The 22,514-nt window shown below is 51.2% G+C and overlaps 7 protein-coding genes across 7 annotated transcripts; 3 read left to right on the top strand and 4 right to left on the bottom strand.

Annotated features, from left to right (window-relative positions):
* Window positions 1–211: 211 nt before the first annotated feature.
* On the bottom strand, window positions 212–3,342 carry VC83_01060 (uncharacterized protein). Its single transcript, XM_024464745.1, has 2 exons — window positions 1,752–3,342; window positions 212–1,699 (listed from the first exon to the last, which is right to left on the bottom strand). The coding sequence occupies exons 1-2, from the start codon at window positions 2,864–2,866 to the stop codon at window positions 577–579; spliced, it is 2,238 nt and encodes a 745-aa protein (XP_024327825.1). The 5' UTR covers window positions 2,867–3,342; the 3' UTR covers window positions 212–576.
* A 7,168-nt stretch (window positions 3,343–10,510) lies between these two features.
* On the top strand, window positions 10,511–10,921 carry GUF1_1 (Translation factor guf1 mitochondrial; the record flags this gene model as incomplete). The annotated part of the gene is made up of 2 exons (XM_024464744.1): window positions 10,511–10,585; window positions 10,637–10,921. 2 exons carry the CDS (start codon window positions 10,511–10,513, stop codon window positions 10,919–10,921), a joined length of 360 nt encoding a protein of 119 aa, XP_024327500.1.
* A 517-nt stretch (window positions 10,922–11,438) lies between these two features.
* VC83_01058 (uncharacterized protein) lies at window positions 11,439–12,302 on the top strand. Its single transcript, XM_024464743.1, has one exon. The coding sequence runs from the start codon at window positions 11,448–11,450 to the stop codon at window positions 12,003–12,005; it is 558 nt and encodes a 185-aa protein (XP_024327501.1). The 5' UTR covers window positions 11,439–11,447; the 3' UTR covers window positions 12,006–12,302.
* Window positions 12,303–12,712: 410 nt separating this feature from the next.
* On the bottom strand, window positions 12,713–13,423 carry VC83_01057 (uncharacterized protein; the record flags this gene model as incomplete). Its single annotated transcript, XM_024464742.1, has 5 exons — window positions 12,713–12,887; window positions 12,930–13,039; window positions 13,083–13,196; window positions 13,234–13,328; window positions 13,399–13,423. The coding sequence occupies 5 exons, from the start codon at window positions 13,421–13,423 to the stop codon at window positions 12,713–12,715; spliced, it is 519 nt and encodes a 172-aa protein (XP_024327494.1).
* Window positions 13,424–13,931: 508 nt separating this feature from the next.
* Window positions 13,932–15,995, top strand: VC83_01056 (uncharacterized protein). Its single transcript, XM_024464741.1, has 3 exons — window positions 13,932–14,200; window positions 14,278–14,380; window positions 14,444–15,995. The coding sequence occupies exons 1-3, from the start codon at window positions 14,141–14,143 to the stop codon at window positions 15,646–15,648; spliced, it is 1,368 nt and encodes a 455-aa protein (XP_024327495.1). The 5' UTR covers window positions 13,932–14,140; the 3' UTR covers window positions 15,649–15,995.
* VC83_01055 (uncharacterized protein) lies at window positions 15,991–19,084 on the bottom strand. The gene is made up of 7 exons (XM_024464740.1): window positions 18,708–19,084; window positions 18,478–18,606; window positions 18,421–18,426; window positions 18,175–18,332; window positions 17,515–17,591; window positions 17,359–17,455; window positions 15,991–17,300 (listed from the first exon to the last, which is right to left on the bottom strand). The coding sequence occupies exons 1-7, from the start codon at window positions 18,757–18,759 to the stop codon at window positions 17,019–17,021; spliced, it is 801 nt and encodes a 266-aa protein (XP_024327492.1). The 5' UTR covers window positions 18,760–19,084; the 3' UTR covers window positions 15,991–17,018.
* A 406-nt stretch (window positions 19,085–19,490) lies between these two features.
* NDC80 (kinetochore-associated Ndc80 complex subunit ndc80) lies at window positions 19,491–22,185 on the bottom strand. Its single transcript, XM_024464739.1, has 3 exons — window positions 22,022–22,185; window positions 19,964–21,927; window positions 19,491–19,899 (listed from the first exon to the last, which is right to left on the bottom strand). The coding sequence occupies exons 1-3, from the start codon at window positions 22,064–22,066 to the stop codon at window positions 19,692–19,694; spliced, it is 2,217 nt and encodes a 738-aa protein (XP_024327493.1). The 5' UTR covers window positions 22,067–22,185; the 3' UTR covers window positions 19,491–19,691.
* Window positions 22,186–22,514: the final 329 nt, after the last annotated feature.

Raw genomic sequence — 22,514 nt, 5'->3', positions numbered from 1 at the left:
GAGTAACCCCCCTTTTTCACCCAGCACACCACACCACCCATCCATCCATCCATCCACCACAATAACACTCATTCACACACCACATAAACATACAGCCCCTCCCTCATCTTGCCTCTCTCTCTCAAAAAAAACAAACAAACAAGCAAACCAGAAAAACACCATACCCTATCCCTTTCATTCCAATACCCCCCGGTACCCGCTTCCCACCCACCCCCCACGCTTTCCCAGAAACATAGAACATAAAAACATGAAGAGTTAAGTAATACCCATTTTGCGACATGGAGTCCCCCATTGTGATCCCATATCCCCCAAAAAAACCCCAAAAAAAACATCGACCAAGAATGACGCCGTGGTATCCAAACCCCTCCCCTAGCGCTGTCGACACAGACAGAATGTGTTGATCATTTAACTGGCTGTGTGCCTCTCCCAGACTGGGAGGGGCACACAGCTAGTTAATCGATCCACAAGCTCGCTGCATCCTCCATCTCTCGAGTTGCAGGATATTACTCACAACGCTCGCTGTGTGTCGATTCTAGGCACTTCAATTAACAACCGTCAAGGGGTCCTTGGCGGTATTCACTTAGCAACCCACCCACAATGACACTCCTGCGCCATCCCCCTCTTCCCCCACCCCATCCTCTTTTCCATCTCCACCCCATCCCTCTCCGCCTTACTACCCCCACTCGCCCCAACCCTCTCATCAAGCATCACGACAACCGCACTCCCATCCGCACCCCTAACCGGCGCCGCCGTCGCCCTATCCGCCGAGATGCGCATCTGCACACAGTACGGCTGATCGTAAGCCCCCCTCGGCATCCTCCTCTCCTCAATCTTCACCACCTTTGGGTACGGCGGCAGTAACCCGCTCGTCCCCGTCGTCGTCCCACCAGCAGCCGTCACGGCGCCAGCATCGGTGGGTACGCTCGTCCTACCATACCCGGAGGCAGTAGTGGAGGAGGCGCCGTAGCTCGACGCCCATTTCTCGCTCGCTTTCGATGAGGCGTTGGGGTACACGAAGGTCTCGAGGAGGGTGCCGTTCCAGTAGCAGAACCAGGGTGTGGAGCCCGCGAGGACGACGCTGTGGCGCGGGTACGTGCCCGGTGGCGTGGGCCAGCCGCTGCCGTCGCCGCCGGAGTAGTTGTTTGTAGACGGGGCGGTTGTGGTGGAGGAAGTTGGGGCTGCTGCGGCATCGGATGCTGTAGCGGTCGTATCGCCGACCGCCTCCACATTCCCGCGCCGCGTCCTCGCCTTGGCCGATGGCGCCGGCAAGAGTTCTGCCGGGAGGATGACGACTTTATCGTAAGTGACCTGGAAGAACCAGGCTGGTCCTAGATACGGATCGTCGTAGTCGCTCACCAGGGTCATCACGTTTTTCGGCCTGAACACCGGCGGCTGCGTGCCATACGAGAACCCTTGCTGTGCCCCATCCGGTAGCTTGAGCGAGAAGGCGTGGTTACTCGTCTTGGGCGCGTCGAGGCCGAGGTTGGCGATGGTAACTTGAATGCGCGCGGGCGGCATGTCGCAGGACCAGGCGAGGAGCTGAGACATGTTTTCGAGGCAGAGGCCTGTGCTTTCCAAGGCAGAGCTCATGAAGAGGGAAAAAGTCCCAGTGGGGAGGGTGGGGAGGCTGGTGGGGAGGGAGGGGAGGGGAGTGGCGTCTAGGGTGGTGGTTACGGTTGTGTAGTAATCGCCTGAGACACTGAGGGATCGGTTAGTACGTGACGAAAGGAGTTTTTTGAGAGGGGACGTACGGTATGGTAAGTGGCCGGCTGTGCTTGAATTTCGAATCTCTCCGTTTCGTGACCATCACGCCGAGGATGTTACCGACGAGCAGGGCAATAACGACGATGAGCAGCACGATCAAAGTCAGTGCCCAAACTGGGAGATAGCCGCACACCTTCTGCTTCGCCATCGTCTTCCACTTCTTCTCGGCCGGCTTCTCGGATTCCGCTTCTGCGGCCGCGGCAGCGTCGCGACTTCGCACGGGCTCGCCGCTCCGTACGGAGAGTGTAGACCGGGGAGACGTCGGTTCAATGGGCGAGATGGCGAGGTTTTCTGATGAGAATTCAGGGTTACGTGTTGCAAGGCCGATTCCCCCTGCGCCCGAGGCGGCCGCTGCAGACGGTCCTGGGGCGGATAAAGGCATCAGTTTCCTCGCGAATACTTCGTCGGGGTATTTCGTGTAGGGTGGTAATTGTTCTGTATGGCCGTCTGGGCCAATAATATCGGCGGCGTCTTCGCCATCTGGGCCTAATCGCCTTTGATATTGGTTCCCGGAGAGACCTGGGAAGCCGACTGGAATATTCGCTGGTGGCTCGATGTCGCCCGCTTCTGACTCCGGAACAGTATTCTGGGGATACATGCCGTAGGGATGCGTAGGGCCGTTGGGTCCACTGTAACTCTGTTCCGACGCGGGAAAACTTGAAATCGTAGCGATGCTCGCTGCCCTCGCAGGTCGATCCATCTGCGAATACATTCGGTATGGATGTGACGGCCTCGTTGGGCCCTGGTATGGCCCATCGGGCGCTATTATGGGAGCATCAGTCGATTCGTTGCGTTCAGCAGGCGGTCCCAAAGACGATGACTCCGGGGCACCATCGTGTCGAAGGGCAAAGTTGCTGACCATCCTCGGCTTTGATATACTCGGTGGCCGCGGCGGCGCCGATCTGTTCAATTGTGACGAGTCGGATGATATGCGGTTGTGGTTCTGGACGTGAGGCGGCCGGAACCCGTCAGACACGCCCATAGTCTCGAGTCCATAGAGGTCGTCGCCCTCGTCAATCGTGTTGTCGACAGATTGGCGGACCGAGAGCCTCTGCGACTCGCGTCGGCCGACATCACTCGATTGGTGGTCGGGAGGCGCCATATCGAAGGCCTCGAGAGAAGTTGACCGCGGAGAGAGTTGTGTCGAGGGCAAGATTGTACGCCCTTTGGCGCTCGCGCTGGGATGGCGTGGTTCCCTTCAAACCCAGGTTTGGCTCATGGGCTGGTCGTGGAAGAGAGGCAATGCGGAGTGGCAGGGCAGGAGAATAAGCGCTCGGAATAGCGGTGACGCGTTCGTGATCGAATGCTGATTGAGTTGAGGATATGGATATGGTTGTGGTGGAATAATGAGTCGGTGGATATAGTTTGATATACTCCGTAGTTGATACAGTATTGGGTTACAATATCAGGACTTTGGTGTATTAGTTGGTATTAGTTGGACGGAGGTTGTTGCGAGGTGGATGTTTTGAGGATTGTGTGGTTGTAGGTGTGGGTGTGGGTGGTGGTGGCTGTGGTGGTGGCTGTGGTGGTGGCTGTGGTGGTAGCTGGGATGGGATGAAAGTACCGACAGGAGGGAAAGGATGGGGAGGGAAGGGCCCTGAGGAAGTACCAAGTAGTGGTCCATAAAGTATTACCACCAATGATTCTACTGCAGGTTACACAACTAACCGTGGGGGGAAGCGAGTGCGTCCACTCGCTTATGAGAGGAAGCAAGTGCGTCCTCTCAAATTGCGACCGTAAGTACCCAACCATAGTAATTTATATGTAAAAGTACTTAAAAGTTCAATTCTACGAAATTATCACTTCTTCATTCTCACGCTTCATTCTCACGCTCACTCTCACTCCCACGACCACTCCCACCCTCAGTTGCGCTCTCATACTGGCTCTCAGATTTGGCTTCTGGGTCAGTAATAGGGTCTTCCAACTCCGGAGGAATTGGGAGGCCCGATTTAGTGAGCTGAGCTATGCTCTTCTTCCGGATGCCCGGCGGAGCTGCTTCTGGGCTCGGGTTTGGGCCTGGCTCAGTTTCCGAGCTTCTGCGGCAGCGAGCTTCTGGGCCTGAAGCTCGTGGGCTTCAGAAGCCCGGAGCTCACCTCCACACTGGAGTCGGTCCCGGCCCCCCCGCTTCTTCTTCGAGTTCTTGACCTGCTGCCGAACAGCCCGTAGGTCGAGTTCCTGGAGCTGGCCAGCAGCCAGAACCCGGGCTGCCCCAGTAAGCCAGTTGCTGTAGCTCTGCCTTGAGGGGCTACTAAAGGCCTCCGGAACCCGCTCCTTCCACTGCTGTAGGCCCTGTTCTACGCCCTGGAAAGTGGAGGGAATAGGGGTAATAGGCCGTGGTAGGGTGGGCGTTGTAGGCTCTGTAGGCTGCGTAGGCTGCGAGTACGTACGCAGCTTCTCAAGGGCTGTATTACAGCTTATAGGCCAGATTCCAGCTTTCCGGAACGCTGATTGTATGGTAGATTCCTTAAAAGTCTGCTCCCGCATTTGTGGGAGATCTCTCATAAATCGGGGTAGGTTATAAGTGATGTCCACTTCTCTGTCATTTATGTGATCCATTACCACCGTTAGATGAGAAAATTTGTCTAACATGAGCTTTCTGAATTTCATACAATTACTACAAAGCCTATATCATGACAGCGAACAACAGCACATGATGAAACAGTAGTTGAAGAATGGTTTCAAAGATATACTACATTTCTACAAGAGCATGGGATAAAGCAACAGGATTTCGAATTAGAATCCTAGGTGGTGAACAAGTCTGTTACGACGGAACAAGAAGGCTGGCCAATACAGGACAGGAAGGAGGGAGGTCGCATGAGACCGGCCCTGGTACCTGGAGGGGCAGCGGGGAATAGTAGTTCCGAAAGTATCACGTGACGGACTCGCAGGATGATGAGAAGAGTCCTAAGAGTCCAGGACTCCGAGGACTCGAGTGAGTTCCCAAAGAGTCCACTAGGCACGACGCCACTATATAAGTAGATAGTATTTCCTTAGATAGGAGCTTCGTGCTCAACTCAATACAGTATTTGTTATATACTAGTAACGTGTTACTTGAAGCCTTTGTGTCTGATCCCCTGCCTCCTCTGATAAGTAAACCTTTACGCAAGAGAACCTCTGTGTCTTCTATCGTTTAGAAGTCAGCGTTACAAAGTCATGGTGCCTATTAGAATATACGAACTCTACACACTAAGTCCTGAAAACAAGAGTTCCCTTAGTGTTGTTAAAGCTGTCTCTGTAAGTGGGCAAGTGATTCCACCTGTTATTATCATACAGGGCAAAACTCATATAGAATCTTAGTACCATCAGAATCTTTAAGCAGAGAGGATTCTACTTTCAGACTCTAGATATATCAACGACGAACTTGCAATTGAATGGTTAACACACTTCATTAAACATACAAAAAGCACACAAGATTTAGAGCTAAAGGTCCTCTTGCTTGATTCTCATGTAAGTCATCAATGCCCTCAATTTGCAATCCTTGCAGAGGAGCACAACATATTCCCATTTACATTTCCCTCTCACTCGATGTTGGGGTTTTCCAACCTTACAAGCACTAGCATAAAATTGTTACGATGGTCATAGAGGTCATGATGCCAGTCCAGGAAAAGTAATCTAGATTGAATCTAAAGAGAGAAGAAGAAGAAGAAGGAAGGAAGGTGAGGCTATTCCTCATAACATACAGTTGTCTGCTTAGCGGTTGTAACCTTGTGGCTAAGGCTACACCCGTAATCCCCATAACAACTGTAACAACCGTAACAACCGTAACAACTGTAACAACCGTAACAACCGTAACAACCGTAATAACCGTAACAACCGTAACAACCGTAACAACCGTAACAACCGTAACAAGCTGTGACAAGCTGTGAGCTGTAATCTGTCATACTGACATTCGTTGCACTCAGTTTGCTATCAAACTCAAGAGCAAACTTAGAAATCTCCTCCTCAAACCTACAAGTCACTATACATATTTTGGCTTGTCACACCAACAACAAGAGCAATACTACTCAACAATTGCTATAACCCTCTATGATTCATTACACGTCATTGCTCCTTAGTTACTGGGCCGATATTACCACATAGCATATCTCTACAACCCTCTATGATTCATTACATGACATCACTCCTTAGTTACTGGGCTAATACTACACGTGACATATCTCTATCAACTAGAGGCCTAGGAACATGAACGATAGCTCCAAAAGCTTCTACAACTGTCTATGATTCATTACACGTCATCGCTCCTTAATTACCCACAAGATTGGTTAAGTTATGACATAATTTGTCTATAGGGGTACTCTGACCTTGGACCTCCTTTCACTTCCTATAGGCTAGGAACCTAGGAGATGGTTCTATGGGATTCTCTTACGTTGACTACAGTTACCAAGCCTGGTTAGTCATGGAAAGTCTTGGAATGAGAGAACTACACTCCTTTAGCATAAATAGGATTGCCCTTTCCTTAAGAAAGGGCAAGCAGACAATACAGTAAATCGACTATCACATACTTCCACGTCTTTTCCAAGCTTCAAAGCATTGATCTTATTATTCTTTGTTTCTGAAAAGTCAGTGAGGTGCTAACCTCTGACTTATCCCTGAGTTCTCAGACTCAACATTTGTTACAACTTGTCTAAACCACTCCACTACATCATACACTTGATTGCTGCGTTGTGGAATAGTCTGAGCTACAACCCTTTGGCTCTGTTTCCTAAGACAGTGTGTTGTCTTAGTAAAATCATCCCCTTCCTTGGGTGGCTGGATTCTCACATCTGGTGCACCCACCATTACACGCCATTGCCCTCCCATTGTATGAACTGATACAAATCGCAAAGCGCGTGGTGTTTTAGCTTTGCCAATGAACCAGACTGAAATCGATCTGTGCCAGTTGCATTGACACAAAATACAAGAGAGATCTGAGACTTGTCTTTCTTTAAACCAGCATGATGTTGTAATGAGAGGCCTCGAGAGAGCATCATCCTCCAATAAAGGCCACTCTCGTCCATGTTGTAGATATCCTCCTCTTGATATTCCCCTGCCACAGTTTGTAAGGCTCTCATTTCCTCTTCTGTAGAAGCTGGGATAGATAAGGCTTCTCCATGTCGAACTTTTAATGATATCTTAAAGCGCTTCTTAAATCACTCAAGCCATCCAATGCTGAACTCTGGGACTGGCTTGCCAGAGTGTTGTGGAAACTGACGCCAGATATCTCTTGCCTTTGTTTGCAGAAGCTCTCCAGTTGTAAATCCCCCTCTTGCTTCAATACGCTGCTGCCATGCAAACAGAAGCTTCTCTAAGTCAGGCCAGAAGCCTTTTCGAAGTCGCACGCCTTGTGGTGTATTATTCTCGTCGAGGTGGGAGAAGCGTAGACTTAAGGATTCGGAAACAGTTGACTGGCTAAGTTTGTGATTGTATTTCGTGGAGGAACCATTTGATGCATTGCTTCTGTGTAGGCTTTGGGTGCTGTCGATGTGCCCAGCGACGAAGGGCACGCCTTTGTTCTAATGTAATACTGTGCCTCTGGCTCAGGATCGTTATAACAGGGGTTTGACTGTACTATATATTACTATACATAACGTGCATGTATAACGAAAGTGCCAAACAAGCGAAAGTGCCAAAATCATGCGGTGACCAACCCCCCCAACTAAATGTTAAATTCCTCCACAACAAAACATGCGCCATAAAAATGATGAAAGCAAATTAGTGCTAGCTATCCAAGCTATGCAAAGCGACCCAAATTTGCGCCTTCGAGTTGCAGCTAGGATCTATTCCGTAGACCACCGCAAGCTACGTCACCGTTTACAAGGTGTACCTTCACGACGCGATATCCAAGCCAACTTACGGAAATTAAGTAACCTAGAGGAATCAGTTCTTGTTCAGTATATACTTGACTTAGCTGCTAAAGGGTTCCCTCCTCAGTTGTTATTGTTGAAGATATGGCAAATCGACTACTTGCAACACGCGACGCGCCACGCGTCGGGTCACGTTGGGCTTCAAACTTTGTTAAGCGCCATGTAGAGCTCCGGACACGCTTCCAGCGAAAATACGACTACCAGAGGGCTAAGTGCGATGATCCAAAAGTCATTCGTGGCTGGTTTGAGCTTGTATGGAACACAATTCTAAAGTATGGCATCAACAATGCAGATATCTACAACTTTGATAAGACTGGGTTTATGATGGGCGTCATCTCAAGCGCAACGGTAGTAACGAGCTCAGATGGGCGGGCAAAGGCAAAAAAGGTGCAGCCTGGCAATCGGGAATGGGTTACAGTAATCCAAGGTGTTAGTTCTCAAGGTTGGGCAGTGCCGCCATTTGTCATTGTGGCAGGTAAAAACCACCTTGCATCTTGGTATGAGAATAGCGGATTTCCAGTAGATTGGGTAATCACTGTTACTGCAAATGGCTGGACTACAAACGAGAGAGGTATGGATTGGATTCAGCATTTTGAGAAGCACACAAAGCCCCGGAGTGTTGGTGGTTATCGCTTGTTAGTCCTTGATGGTCATGAGAGCCACCACTCAGACAAGTTTGAGGAGTACTGCAAAGAACACAACATTATTACGCTTTGTATGCCTGCTCACTCTTCCCATATACTCCAACCACTTGATGTTGGCTGTTTTGGCCCATTAAAGAGAGCTTACGGTCGGCAAATTGAAGATATGATGCGGGCTCATATTATTCACATTACTAAGGATGACTTCTTTCCTGCCTTCCATGCTGCATTTAACATTGCAATGACAGAAAGCAATATTCAGGGAGGGTTCCGAGGTGCTGGGCTTCTTCCATTTAGCCCTGAGAGTGTAATATCTACACTTGACCTTAGGTTTAAGACGCCAACACCTCCAACCTCTCGCCCAAACACCGCTCAACCATGGGTTTCTCAGACACCAAATAACCCAACTGAAGCTGTATCACAGTCTACTTTCATTAAAAACTGAATTGCGCATCATCAAAATAGCTCTCCAACCTCAATCTATGCAGCTGTTGACCAGTTTACAAAGGGTGCATCGCAAATAATGCATCAATTAGCATTGTTAAAAGCAGAGAACCAAAACCTGCGACAGGCAAATGAAGTGCTAAGCAAGCGCCGGAGAGCTAAAAAAACACGACTACAGCAAGGAGGATCACTTAGTCAACAGGTAGCACAGGAGCTACAGGACGAGAGGGACGTTGTGCAGCAAGTAGAGCAAGAAATAAGGGCAAGTAGTGGTCGGAAGCCAAGGAAAGAAACCCATGCACGTCGCTGTGGCAAGTGTGGTGAGACTGGACACAATGCGCGCACTTGTCAGATTGTAATAGACAGGTCTGAGGAAGAGGACTCCGAGTAGTTTTAATTAATTTAAATTGTTGTGGTGGATTTATCGCAATTCTTATGGGGTAGTCGCGATATTTTGGCACTTTCGCTTGTTTGGCACTTTCATTATACATGCACGTTAAATACTTTTGCTTTGATTTAAAGTGGTGGGTTTAGCGAGGCAAGACATCTTGCTTCCCACAAGACAACTTGCTTATTCCGACTAGGAGCGAAGCGACCAGGCGGATCCGACGATTAGAGTGTAGTCTGATAGTAACTAAAGAGGAAAAGAGGTAGAGGGGGAGAGGGGTGGATGTAGAGTAGAGTGTAGTAACTAAAGAGGAAAGAGGTAGAGGGAGAGAGGGGTGGATGTAGAGTAGAGTGTAGTAACTAAAGAGGAAAGAGGTAGAGGGAGAGAGGGGTGGATGTAGAGTAGGGGATGGGAGCTGGAAGGGAGGAGTGATGGGAGGTGATGGTCGATGTTGCTGTACAGGTGCAAAAGAAGAACCTGCCTGTCAACTTTGTTTGTATTGGGCACACACTAACTGTGGGGGGAAGCGAGTGCGTCCACTCACTTACGAGAGGAAGCAAGTGCGTCCACTCGCTTACAAGAGGAAGCAAGTGCGTCCTCTCAACTTGCATATGTTCACCGCTACTCTTTACCAAAACCTTGAACATTCCTACACGTAGTAATTTATATAGTAATCAAATGTATTCATTTAATGGAAGGGACACCTCTATCAAATGCCTGTGAATGGCTGGCAGCAAACCCCTCTGAATCTGTAGGTGCTGCCAGTCGGATTTCTAAGGTCCCAAAGTCGACTATACAGTCAAGAATCACCCGAGCAGTCCCACAGAAGCTGGCCCATGGAGGTCACAATAGGGTGCTTTCTATAGACCAAACGGAGGCCCTAAAGGCCTGGATTCTAGAGAAGTATTACCTAGGGTTAGGGGCTAATAGGCATATGGTTTACGGGGCAGTATGCCACCTACGGAGCCCACTGCCTCCACCGTCACAGAGCTGGCTCACTAAATATATACGGAATGAGCTTATGTATTTCCACTTTATCACTACAAAGCCTATTGTGCAACAGTGTACGCAAGCTCAAGAGGAACCTGCTATTGTTAAGTGGTTTGAAAAGTACACGGAATTTGTACTACAGCATGGTATAAATCCAGAGTCAATCTGGAATATGGATGAAACCCAGGAACTCTCAAGGTTCTACTACTCGATTCTCATGTGAGCCACACGAGCCCTGAGTTCGTCATTATGGCAGCCGAATATCACATCATCTTATGGGTGTTTTCCAGCCACCTTACACACGTTTTACAGCCATTAGACGTGGGAATATTCCAGCCTTATAAGCACTGGCATATAGCTTATTGTGCCCTCCATGCTGTTCTTGTTGAGCTGTTGTGTTCGTTTCTCGGAGGATTGATCGACGTAAGCTTAAAGGAGCGATGAGGGGATATGCCTCTCTCGATTATGAGGATGCTGGGTGGAGGAGGAGTCAGATTGTCAAGATGCAGCTTTTGGTGAACAAGGAGCTGGTGGATGCCGTCTCGCGGGTGGTGCACACGTCATAGGTGGATAGGGTCAGCAGGCAGTGGATGAAGAAGTTCAAGGAGCTTGTGGATCGCCAGATGTACGAGGTGATCATCCAGGCGATGGCAGGGAGGAGGATTGTGGCACGAGAGACGATCAAGCCGTTCCGAACGGATGTGCTGGCGAAACTGCACGCGAGTGATATTTCGCGGCGGAAGAAGCTGTTGGAGAAGCAGAAGAAGGGGAGGAAGAAGCTCGGTGGGGAATACCACGATTCAGCAGGAGGCTTTCCAGAAGTTCTTGGCCAAGTAGTGTTTGTAGTATAATGTAAGTCGTCGCAACGGGTGTCGTAACGCAACTGATAACCGAGGACTACCAACTTGTAACTTGAATAACTCAACAATGGTGCGTAGGAAAAGCGTAGCGACGGCGAATTTAGAGTCTCGTACTACTCAGGCAATAACTGGCTTTCAAAATGGTGAATATAAAAGCTTGTATAAGGCTGCCCAGGACTTGGGGTTGACGCGGAGCACATTGACGCGACACGTCAATGGGGGGTTATCTCGCCATCAAGCCCGCCAACAACAGCAGAAACTCTCATACGCTCAGGAAAACGTACTTCTCAAGTGGATCAAAGACTTAACAATCAGTGGGTACTCTCCTGGGCATCGCTTATTAAAAGAAATAGCAGAGGAACTGCGTAAAAAATGAACATATGATTTGGACAATGCGACACCCGACGTGCTTGAACTCCAACCACATGATACGCTTGGTGAGGACTGGGTTCCCCGATTCATTATACGACACCCACATCTCAAAGTTGCTATTGGACGTCGAATTGAGTCTGTATGAATGGACGGGGCAACAAAACCAGTGCTTGACGCGTGGTTTGATGCGTATCAGAAAGTGGTTCAAGAACACGGAATCGACCAAAAAGACATATATAACATGGACGAGTCTGGATTTTCGATTGGGACAATGAAGTCAACACGTATAATGTTGAGATTTTTGGCCCTCTCAAAAAAACGGCTGACAGCGGCACTATCGCACTTGAACCAAGCACAACTCGTACGAATACAGAAGTACGAGTGGATGGAAGCATATATTCGAGCACGATCAGATGTATGCAATCGTCAGAACATTGAATCTGCCTGGCGCGGTGCTGGTTTAATCCCATTCAACCCACAAAGAGCACTTCGTACGATGGCCCGCGATGCAACACCCGAGCAAGAAAGACCAAGAACACCAACCCAGTTTGATATTTTTAATCAAGTCTTTGTAAATAGCTCGCCACCTGATCCAGCGATACTGCGAGATGCGAATAAGCTACTTAATTCAACAATTAAGGACCATACGACTGTTGCAACACCAGTCCGCAGATATATCCAAAAACTGACAACCAGAGTATAAGGATTTTTTTTATTATGCTTTTTTGGCATTCTCTCTTTGATTACCTATTACATATATATGTGGTGTATTAAACAGTGGGACTGAGCAAATTCATGCGCAAAGTATCGTCCACCAACATGATGCCAACAACTTACGGTCTATGATAAAGAAGCGTGCGACCCGTACGAAGGGAAAGAGGGTGGTTTTAAAGGGCCATTTCCATATCTCTACGCAAGAATTATGCGATGCAGTGGTGGAGGCTGAGAATGCTACAAAAAGTCAAGGTAGGAAAACACGAAAGGGAAAGGGAAAGGCAGTTGTGTACATTTCTGATAGTGATTGCGATGATGAAGAAGTGCTTCACAAGGATTCTAAGAGCGATACTGGGTCATGTATTATTGTTGATGTTTAGCTATTTAATTTTCTACGTCGTTCTCTTCTGATATCTGTTGCGTTACGACACCCGTTGCGTTACGCCACGACTTACGTTAATGTACGGAGTATAACTATATGTAGCCCGTTGTGCCCGAGGTCGTGTGTGATTGGTTGGTGGTGACACCTAGTATCACGTAGGTTCCGTAAAGTCCGGTCCTCGCCTTATAACTTGGTTATCATACTGAGACGAGAATTATGAAAGGCCGATTTCGTTTATAATATATCGAGACGGATGTCAACGACTGTCTATAATTCGAACGGTGGAGGGGGTAGAAGGAGACCCATTGCGGCTTTCATGTTGCCGCAATCCCTTCGAAGCTGACGGTGCTGTCGTTTCCGGAGATGCCCGTAAGGATGACATTGTCGCTTGCAAAGTTCTGGAAATTAGCATTGTTTTGGAGGGGGGTTGTCTTTGCGTTGATTCCGCGGTATTCTTTTCCTTTGATGGCCTTGTATTCTCCGGATTTGCTGTGGCGGTTAGCAGGATCGTTTAAGGGGTGGGAAGCTTACACGTCGAGATCATAGACGTCGTGCCAAACAATGTCGAGCGTCTTCTTTTTGTCGTTGAAATCCATTGGCAGCCAGATGTACCAGCTTTCCCAGAGGGGGTTGGAGTCCCACTGTCCTGTTAGCCAGGGAATATGAGAGGTGGGGGAGTCTTACCTGATCGCCAAGATAGAGATACGTGGTCGCCTTCTTTCCCTTGATCTTCAAGAGGAATCCGGATTGCGAGCCAGATGTACCGGCTTTCCCAGAGGGGGTTGGAGTCCCACTGTCCTTTAGCCAGGGAATATGAGAGGTGGGGGAGTCTTACCTGATCGCCAAGATAGAGATACGTGGTCGCCTTCTTTCCCTTGATCTTCAAGAGGAATCCGGATTGCGAGTTATACGTGCGCGTGTCTGCTTTGACTTTGAAAATAGTTGCAGCAGTAGAAACCAATTCAGAAGGAATTTGCAAGGAGCCATTGCTTTGCTTCACGAAGTGTAGTCTTGTGGTCAGACATTGTTGTTGAAAATGTCTGACCAAGACATCTTGCTTCCCACAAGACAACTTGCTTATTACACTGCATCCACCCCTCTCTCCCTCTACCTCTTTTCCTCTTTAGTTACTATATTTAGTTACTATACTCTACTCTACATCCACCCCTCTCTCGTCACCCCAAGCCGCCCTTCCAGCGCCCTTCCAGCGCCCTTCCAGCGCCCTTCCATCGCCCTTCCAGCGCCCTTCCACCGCCCTTCCACCGCCCTTCCAGCGCCCTTCCACCGCCCTTCCACCGCCCCTCCACCGCCCTTCCACCGACCGCCCTTCCACCGAACTACACCAAACTATACCCCAATCTGGTCTAGTCCCCCAACCACACAGCCGCGACTCTAGTTATCTTCTTCCCACATCTCACATTAAGCGAATAACTTCTGGTACGTACCCCTTATCACCACTAAAAACAAATTATTGAGGTCCGAGATAGGACCATCCATCCTCTACCGCTACCCTACGCGCTTTGTTACCCCCCCCCGGCCTTTAGCTCCATCCTCCCTCCACCCCCCTTTACCGCCATCTCCAACGGTCCAATTTCTCCAAACAAAAGGGAAGCATCGTTGGACTGACCACTTCAGAGCTCACACTTCAATCTTCTGCCACTTGCTCTCCTCCAAATCTCCCTCAAATAGCTCTCAAATTGATTTACCTGCCCCCCCCCCCAACGCCATCTCCTCACCGTATCATGTCGGAACGCCCCCAAAACATCGGCATCAAGGCCATTGAGATCTATTTCCCCAGCCAGGTATGTCTCAAGCTGCACAGGAGCCCCGGATATCCTCCCCGAATGCACCTCTTCCTCTGCTAACACTTCCTCGCCAGTGCGTCGACCAAGCCGAGCTCGAGAAGTTCGATGGCGTTAGCCAAGGCAAATACACCATCGGCCTTGGCCAGACGAAGATGAGCTTCTGCGACGACAGAGAAGGTGAGACATCCCACCCCGCACCTCACAAGACCACCCCCCCACTGACACTCCCCCCCCCTCCAGACATCTACTCCTTCGCCCTGACCGTGACAGCCAACCTGCTCTCGAAATACAAGATCGACCCCAACTCCATCGGCCGCCTCGAGGTCGGCACCGAGACCATGCTCGACAAGTCCAAGTCCGTCAAGTCGGTCCTGATGCAGCTCTTCGGCACCAACTCCAACATCGAGGGCGTCGACACCATCAACGCCTGCTACGGCGGCACCAACGCCTTCCTCAACTCCGTCGCCTGGGTCGAGTCTTCCGGCTGGGACGGCCGCGACGCCATCGTCGTCGCCGGTGACATCGCGCTGTACGCCAAGGGTAACGCCCGCCCCACCGGCGGCGCCGGCGCCGTCGCCATGCTCATAGGTCCCAACGCTCCTGTTGTCGTCGAGCCCGGGCTCCGTGGCTCTTACATGCAGCACGCGTACGACTTCTACAAGCCGGACCTCACCTCCGAGTACCCCATCGTCGACGGCCACTTCTCCATCTCCTGCTACACCGAGGCCGTGGACGCATGCTACAAGGCCTACAACGCGCGCGAAGCCACGCTCAAAAAGCTTGCTAACGGCGCTTCTGAGGAGGACGCCAGCAAGACTCCTTTGGATCGTTTCGACTACATGACCTTCCACGCCCCGACCTGCAAGCTCGTGGCAAAGTCCTACGCTCGTCTGCTCTACAACGATTACCTCACCAACCCCACCGCCGCGGCCTTCGCTGACGTCCCGGAGACTCTCCGTGATATCGACTACAAGACCTCCATCACCGACAAGACCGTCGAGAAGACCTTCATGGGCCTCACCAAGGCCCGCTTCGGCGCCCGTGTCCAGCCTTCCATCGAGGTGCCCACCATGTGCGGGAACATGTACTGCGGTTCCGTGTGGGGCGGTCTCGTGTCTCTGCTCTCTAACGTCAGCTCTGAGGATCTGCAGGGGAAGCGCATTGGAGTTTTCTCCTACGGCTCTGGGTTAGCAAGTAGCTTGCTCAGTCTGCGCGTTGCTGGACCAACTGGCGACTTGGCTAAGGCTGTCGATCTCAAGGCACGCTTGGCCGCCAGGAGGACTGTTAAGCCGGAGGTTTATGATGAGCTTTGTGATTTGAGGAAGAAGGCGCATTTGCAGAAGGGGTATAAGCCAGCGGGCAGCGCGGAGACGGTTGTGGCTGGGACTTACTACCTCGAGGAGGTTGATGAGTTGTTCCGTCGCAGCTACTCTGTCAAGGCTTGAAGGGCTCTCTAACTTCTCGCACTCCACTCACTCATGCACTCCTTATTAGTGGGTGAGTGGGTGAGTGAGTGGGTAGTTAAAGGTTTTTGGCTGCACAACCACAGGCATTTACGAGGCATTTTTTTGCGTGGCAAAATTGGCATTATGGATAGACTAGACAGAAGATGAGGGGTTTTTTACGCTGATGGATGTCATGAGGATCATGCTTGATGGATGGGGAGGGGGATACGCACTGTAGATAACTCGACGTTGCCCTCCGCACCATTTACGGGCACGGGGGAGTGGTAGAGAGGGTGGTCTGTGAAGCTACAAAAAACCAGAATCTTATAATGATAACACTATGGGATTAAGAGTATTACATTTCCTGTGTGCCAGATCTTTCCGTCTTTGTGATTTCACCATCAATCACCCACCTTCACAGGCTCAGATAAAAAAAGGTCAAAAAATATGCCTGTATAGTAAAACCACGGAGCTATCTGGCCTACGTGCGTTGCTATCAGAAGTCAGAAATGCATAAGCAGAAACGAAAACGAAAACGAAAACGAAAACAAAGCGTGTAAAAAATTAAGGCTGATAAAATAAGACCCATCACTCCCTCCGCCTATGCCCATCCCACCTCGCTGCAAGCGAAGATCGAATAGAGGCTGTGGTTTCAATTTCAAGGCTATTTTTATCCACCGTCCTAGCCTAAAAGTTGCTTCCTGTGGTCTGCGTGTAGACTGTTTTTGGTCCGTGTGTTGTGTTGTTTTGCGTGGACTTTTGTTTCCCCGGCTATGGTTCTGTCACAGAGGTAGGTCTTGGTTCCAGTTTGCGCAAGAAATACATCTTATACCACCCCCCAGGACCAACATCAAGGACAACCACCCACATTGATTGCACCAAAGAACACAGATCAGGACAAAAACAACAAACAATCATATACAAAGAGCCGGAGTTAAGAGAATCCCATAAAAACCCCCCGAAATCAATATCCGCCATAGAATCCATGCATGCTAGCTAAGCGCAAGAAAAAACTGCTCAATCTGTTTTTTATAAAAAAGGGAGAAAACAAATCCGCCCACAAGACGTTTTGTAGGTGAAGTTTTCATCCCCGTCCCTCCCAGCTCGACCGACCGAGCGACCCATTCACCGAACCCATCCATTCGGATATACGTATCATATCATAGCAGCAAAGAAAAGCGACGCCCTTCATCCTAATCCCCTATCCCTCATTCCTCATCCAGTATCACCTCACCCCAGGTACCCAACAACCCCACTCAACCCCAGACAAACAGGTCAAGCATATCAATACCTCCTATCATACTCCCTCGGATACCCCGCCTCCCTCATCCCAAACTCCCTAACCGGCGGCCTCCCATACTCCCCCCCCCTCATATACGGATCCACCGGCGGCGCATACCCGCCCCTATACGGGTCATCATACGGCCCCCTCCTAGGCGGCGGCGGATAATCGTCCATCGGTCCCCTAGCGCGCGGAGGCGAGCGTCCGTAGCGCCCGCGGTCGTCGTAGTAGTCCCGACGGGGAGAGCGGTCGCGGTAGCCGTCGCGGCGGGGGGAGTAGCCGCGGGGACGACGGTCGTAGTCGTCGCTGGGATAGGGGCGGCGGGGGGGGAGCGGGAGCGGAGGCGGTCGCGGGGCATGTCGGGTTGGGTCTGGGGGCGTTAGTGGGGGTGGACTTGGTGGTGCGGTGGTAGGGGGGGAGGGGCTGACATCAGCGGTGCAAGTCACGCGAGCACCCTTGAATTCGCGGCCATCGAGTTTTTCGACAGCGGTGCGGAGGTCGGCTGCGGTTTCAAACTCGACGAAGCTGCTGGTGGTGTTAGCTTAGGGGGTTGCGCTTGAAATGGGGGGCTGAGGGTGGCTTACCCCTTGCCGTCACGGTCGCGGCCGGTCTCGGAGTAGACGACGTCGAGGCTGGACTGACGCGCAAAGTCCTTCAGGTCCTATATCCCGATTCCAAGTAAGTTGATGTTCCAGGACTAAAAGTTGCCACGCACTGTGATGGTATCGTATAGTAGTGGTAGTGATAGTGGCAGGGTTTTCAATAAGTAGGTGGTGCCAGGCGCCGCCGATTGGGTTCGGCGATGCGTGACAGCCTCCAGCTCGATCGGCGAGGTTGCGATATCCAGGTCCTGTCCCTGGTAATCTTGTCACGCAGTAGTAGGGGAAGTGCTGGCCATGGAAGAGTAGGAAACTCAAGGAAGGGTTGGGTTGGAGGGCCGGGGGGGAAGGTGGAGGTGGGGTGCCGAAAGTCCAGAGCCAGCTAAGGCTATGGCCCAGTCAAACCGGTCTGGTGCAGATCGGCAAGATGAGTTGCCACCTTATTTATATCTCCACGAAGAGGCTAGATGGCCATATCGAAGGAGAAAGATGGGTTTTATGAAGCCCAGGTGTGATTGCGCGGAAGGGGCGCTTTCACACCACGAGCTGGGTGTCCCATTTCATCACGGGTTGTTTGTTCCAGAGAGAGCGAGAGCAAGAGCTGAGATCCACGAATCCGGGAGCAAAGAACGAGGGGGGACAGACCTGCCAACTGGTTTCGCCGGAGAGTCCCGAAATCTGCATCCTGTGTGGGGTGCGTCTGGGGCGCGGGGCCGTACGGTCGGTGGCGGCGAAGTTGTCGCGCTGGCGCGATCCGCGGGCGAACTGGACGGTCAGGCGGTCGCCCTTGAGCTCGGAGCCATCTGTGCGGGGGGGTTAGAATTGGTGTTCGGGGTGTGTGTTGTGGGGGAGGAGGTTGCCGAGTAGATTGTTTCGATTGTTATAACGTACGGAAAGCTCGAGGGGGTGTTAGCTTGGCTTTCTGGAGAGGAGGGGTGGGATAATTACCAGGAACTACGTCTCGGGCATCCATGGCATCCTCGTACTCGATGAATCCAAAGCCGTTCATGAGCTTGATCTCCTTGATTGTACCGGTGCCATGAGTGGCGAAATGGGCCTCAACGTCAGCCTTGGTGGCTATAGCAAGATCAGCATCGTTAGGACCAGCGATAGCGCAAGCAGGCTGCTGATCATGCAGTGGAATTCTTGTCGCGGGGGATGGGAATGTTTGCTCGTACCATCGCGAGGGAGGTTGCCCAAGTAGAGCCTCGTGGAGGACACCTCCGTCATATTGTCGAGGCTGGCGGGTGAATTGTCTCAACAGAAGACAAGGTCGAGTAGGTCGCGTCGGCGCGAAACAAGCTTATATGGATGGAAACGAAGATCGATGCCAAAGGTAGTATAAGATCGAAGAGGATTAGATTGAAATGGGGATCCACAGGGGCCTTCTTGTACTCTTGTGGTAGAAGAAGGTGGGAGGTTGGAAGAAAAGTTGAAAGGTCGAAGGGTTGGACGAGGGTGGAGTGTGGAGACGAAGTCTTACTGGAGAAGTACGTACCACCAACATTATTCGGCGCCAACAACAAAGGCCTTGGTAGTATCAGTTTAGTGGTCGAGTATTTTATTGTTATTTATTGTTATTTATTGTATTTCTATGTATAATGCAGTAGAATACAGTACTGTCGAGTATCTATAAAATCAACAATGAAACCAATATGCAATATGAAATAGGGATTAAAGAACGCTGGAACGCTCAGGGTAAAGTCCCCCTCCAGTCCCCCATTTTAGCCCGCGGCCGAGACATCGCCGTCACACACTGCGGAATATTTATTTCGTTTCTTTTTTCAATAGTTCCTGCATGCATCAAGAAGGGAGATTGGCTGTTGGAATGAATAGCCTTGGGCGGCTATTGTTGACAGTTGGAATGGACAGTCATGAAACAACGTCAAAGATTGGCTTCGCGCCAGGGAACACCTGTCAAGTTTCCAGTCTTTCAATAATCATGCATTTATACCCCCCACCCCTACCCCCCATACATCATCATTTACAACTAACAAAGAACGCCGACCAGCTACTTGGAATGTGCTGCCCTCCGCAAACAAGACCCCTTCCATCCCCGTTTCCGGGCTACCCTTAGAAGAAAAAAACTCTCCTCAACTCCTGACGAACCTCTCGGATATCATACTCCCCGTCTGTCTCCTTCCTCTTCCTCTCCCTATCTCTCAGCTCATATCAACCGTACGGGTATCATCACCTTCCTCCTCCGCGCCCCCGAGCTCGTGCTCCACCTCCTCCACCACGAACCCCTCGTAGTCCTCGAGGTTCTTCTGCACGTGCACCTTGAACTTGATGATATCATTGAGCATACGCTCAACCTCTGTGTGCAGTTCCTCCCTGAGTGCGTTCGCGCGGAGAGTAAGCTGTTCATACCTAAAAACACCTCCATTAGCATCTCCCCTAAAAATCCACAAGGGCAGAACAGTGTAGCACATACTCAATATTAGTATTCATCTCCCTCTGCTCCATCAACTGCACCGACTCCGTCAACCCCCCCCTCATCTTCGCCAACTCCTTCTCCATCTTCTCAATCTGCGTATCCGACGCAATCTTCTGCGTCGTCGTCACCTCCTTCGTCTTCTCAAACTCCTCCTGCGCCGCCCGCACCCGGTGCTCCAGCGCCTCCACCTCGCTGCGCTTATCCTCAATCGCCTCCTTGATCCCGTCCAGCAGATCGTGGTTCTTCATCATCGCCTCCACCACCGCGCTGCGCCGGTCAGACACCTCCTTCTTGAGCGCCAGGAAGGCCCCGCGCGCCTGTCCGCGCAGGTCAAGGCTGAGGATCTGGTGCGGCTGGTAGCCGCTGACGGGGTCGGCAAGGAGTCGGTCGCTTTCGGAACCAGCGCTGTTGCCCATCTGCGAGCTGGAGAACTGCTGGCCTTCGTTGACGAGGATCTGCAGTTCGTAGTTCTTGCCCTTTGCGTTGGGGGCTGTAGAGGGGATGAGGCCGATTTGGTAACCCAGGCTGTTGTAATTTTCCACCAGGCGCTCGAGTTCGTCGAGTTTCCGGCTGGCTTCGAACTCCTTCTCGTTGACCCTCTTCTTTGCATCCTCTAGCCGCGATGCCGTACCCTCGATGCCCTTCTGGAGGCGCTCGCGCTCCGAAGTCATGCGGTCGATGTCTTGCATGCTGATTCCCTGGTCATCGACGGACTTTTGGAGGTTCATGCGCTCCTCCTCGGCGTCGTTGAGCTCCGTCATGGCCTTCTTGATCTCGTCTTGCAGGAACTGGATGCGCGTCTCGTACCTCTCGCACTTCTGTGCCATCTTCTCGTCGTAGCCCTCGAACTTGACTCTGTCCTCCTGCAGGATCTTGAAGTGGTTGTCGAGGCTGTTGATGTCGGGCGTCGACTTCTCCACCTCCTCTATCTCGAGGCGGAGATGCTCGTTCTCGGCTTCGAGGATCTTCATCTCTTCGAGGTACTTGGAGTTGGCGTTCTCGAACTGGTGGGCCATGTTCTCGACGTGAGGCGCCAAGACGCGCTCCTGGTCGTCGTCATCGGCATCTTCGTCCATCTGAAGCCACTCCAAGTAAGCGCCGCGCAGGAAATCAAATATGATACGGTCACCGCTAACGTCGACACCTGCCTCAAGACACGCATCGTCGTAGTGGTTAGCGGCATACCCATCCAGCATCTGCGCCAACTGCATCATCCAATGCAGCAATCCGAGAAAAGTACTCCAATTCTGCCCCCCCACCGCCGCAATCTGACTCTTCGTAATGCTCTTCTCAAACGGATACCTCAACTGCTTCATGATCGGCGGGACCTCCTGATCAATATTCTTCAAGAACCTATAGCTCGGATCAATCCGATGATACAGCCACTGAAACATAAAGTTGAAATCCTTCTGCGTCGGCGACCGAATCGTGTTCTGCGAAAGCATATGCTTCATCTCCATCTCAAAATTATAATTCGCCATATAATCCAACAACTCCTGTCCAATCTTCGTCTGGTACGCCCGATCCTTCAATGGCCGCGGATCCCTCGGCGCCCCCGCCGGCGCCGGCGCCTGCTGGAAGAAACTCTGATGCGCGCCGCCCGGCCCACTGCTCGAGGCGCGCGACCTGTAAATGCTGCTGCGCCTCTCATTCGCCTCCTGCGACGGCCTCGACCCCGTCGCGATGCCGCCCGGCGCGAAGCTCTTCCGTCCCCCGCTGCTGGCGTTCTGGAACGAAGTCCGCTTCACGGACGACAGGCCCATATCGGCGAGGTTGGTGCCGGAGGAGGAGCGCTGGAATTGCGGCTGGTTTGGGCGCGAGGGGGCGAGGGAGGCGCGAGAGCCGGAGATGGAGCGGGACTGGTTGGCGGTGAAGCCGCCGGGGCCGGAGATGGAGTTGGAGCGCTTCATGGCGGAGGCGGGCTGGGGAATGTTGGAGTTGTAGTTAATGCCACCGAGGGTCTGAGTTTTGCACGCAAAGTCAGCGATTTGTTTATTTTTTGGTGATGGGGGAAGGAGGGGGGAGAACATGGCCAGGAGGGGTTTGTTTACTTACTTCTCGGGGCCGGCGCACGCTGAATATGCCGGTGTCTTGCGACATTTGTGGGTATTCGTGGTCGCGGATGGGGTTGGTATATGTTTTTGTAACCGATAAGGCTTATAATGCCTGGTGCGCGGTGTTCTCGCTGTTGTGGTGAAAACGATGTGGTTCTTGGGTTGTGATGCGATATCGAAGTCTTGTTGTCCGCGAGACGAGATGTCATGTAAACAAACCCCAAAATGGAGGCTTCTGATTGGCCAATTTCAACCACCACGCAATAAGTTCGGATTGCATCGGAAAACTTCCGGAGGATATAATTATATGAAATTGTTCTAATAAATATCATTTAAATTGACCACTTGTTGTCTTTGGAGTTCCATCAGTATTCGGTACTAAGTCACGTGGTTAGTCATCCCAGAGCGTGAGCCTCGGCCCGTCAGTGACGCCAACTTCCCCAGATAACTTTGGCGATGTCCACTCCTTCCACACACTTCGATCCCCTCAAACC

The sequence above is a fragment of the Pseudogymnoascus destructans genome (genome assembly GCF_001641265.1).
Source record: "Pseudogymnoascus destructans isolate 20631-21 unplaced genomic scaffold scaffold_2, whole genome shotgun sequence".
NCBI lineage: Eukaryota > Fungi > Ascomycota > Leotiomycetes > Thelebolales > Thelebolaceae > Pseudogymnoascus > Pseudogymnoascus destructans.
Note: the sequence above shows the minus strand (reverse complement) of the source record. Positions and strands in the feature narration are given on the sequence as shown.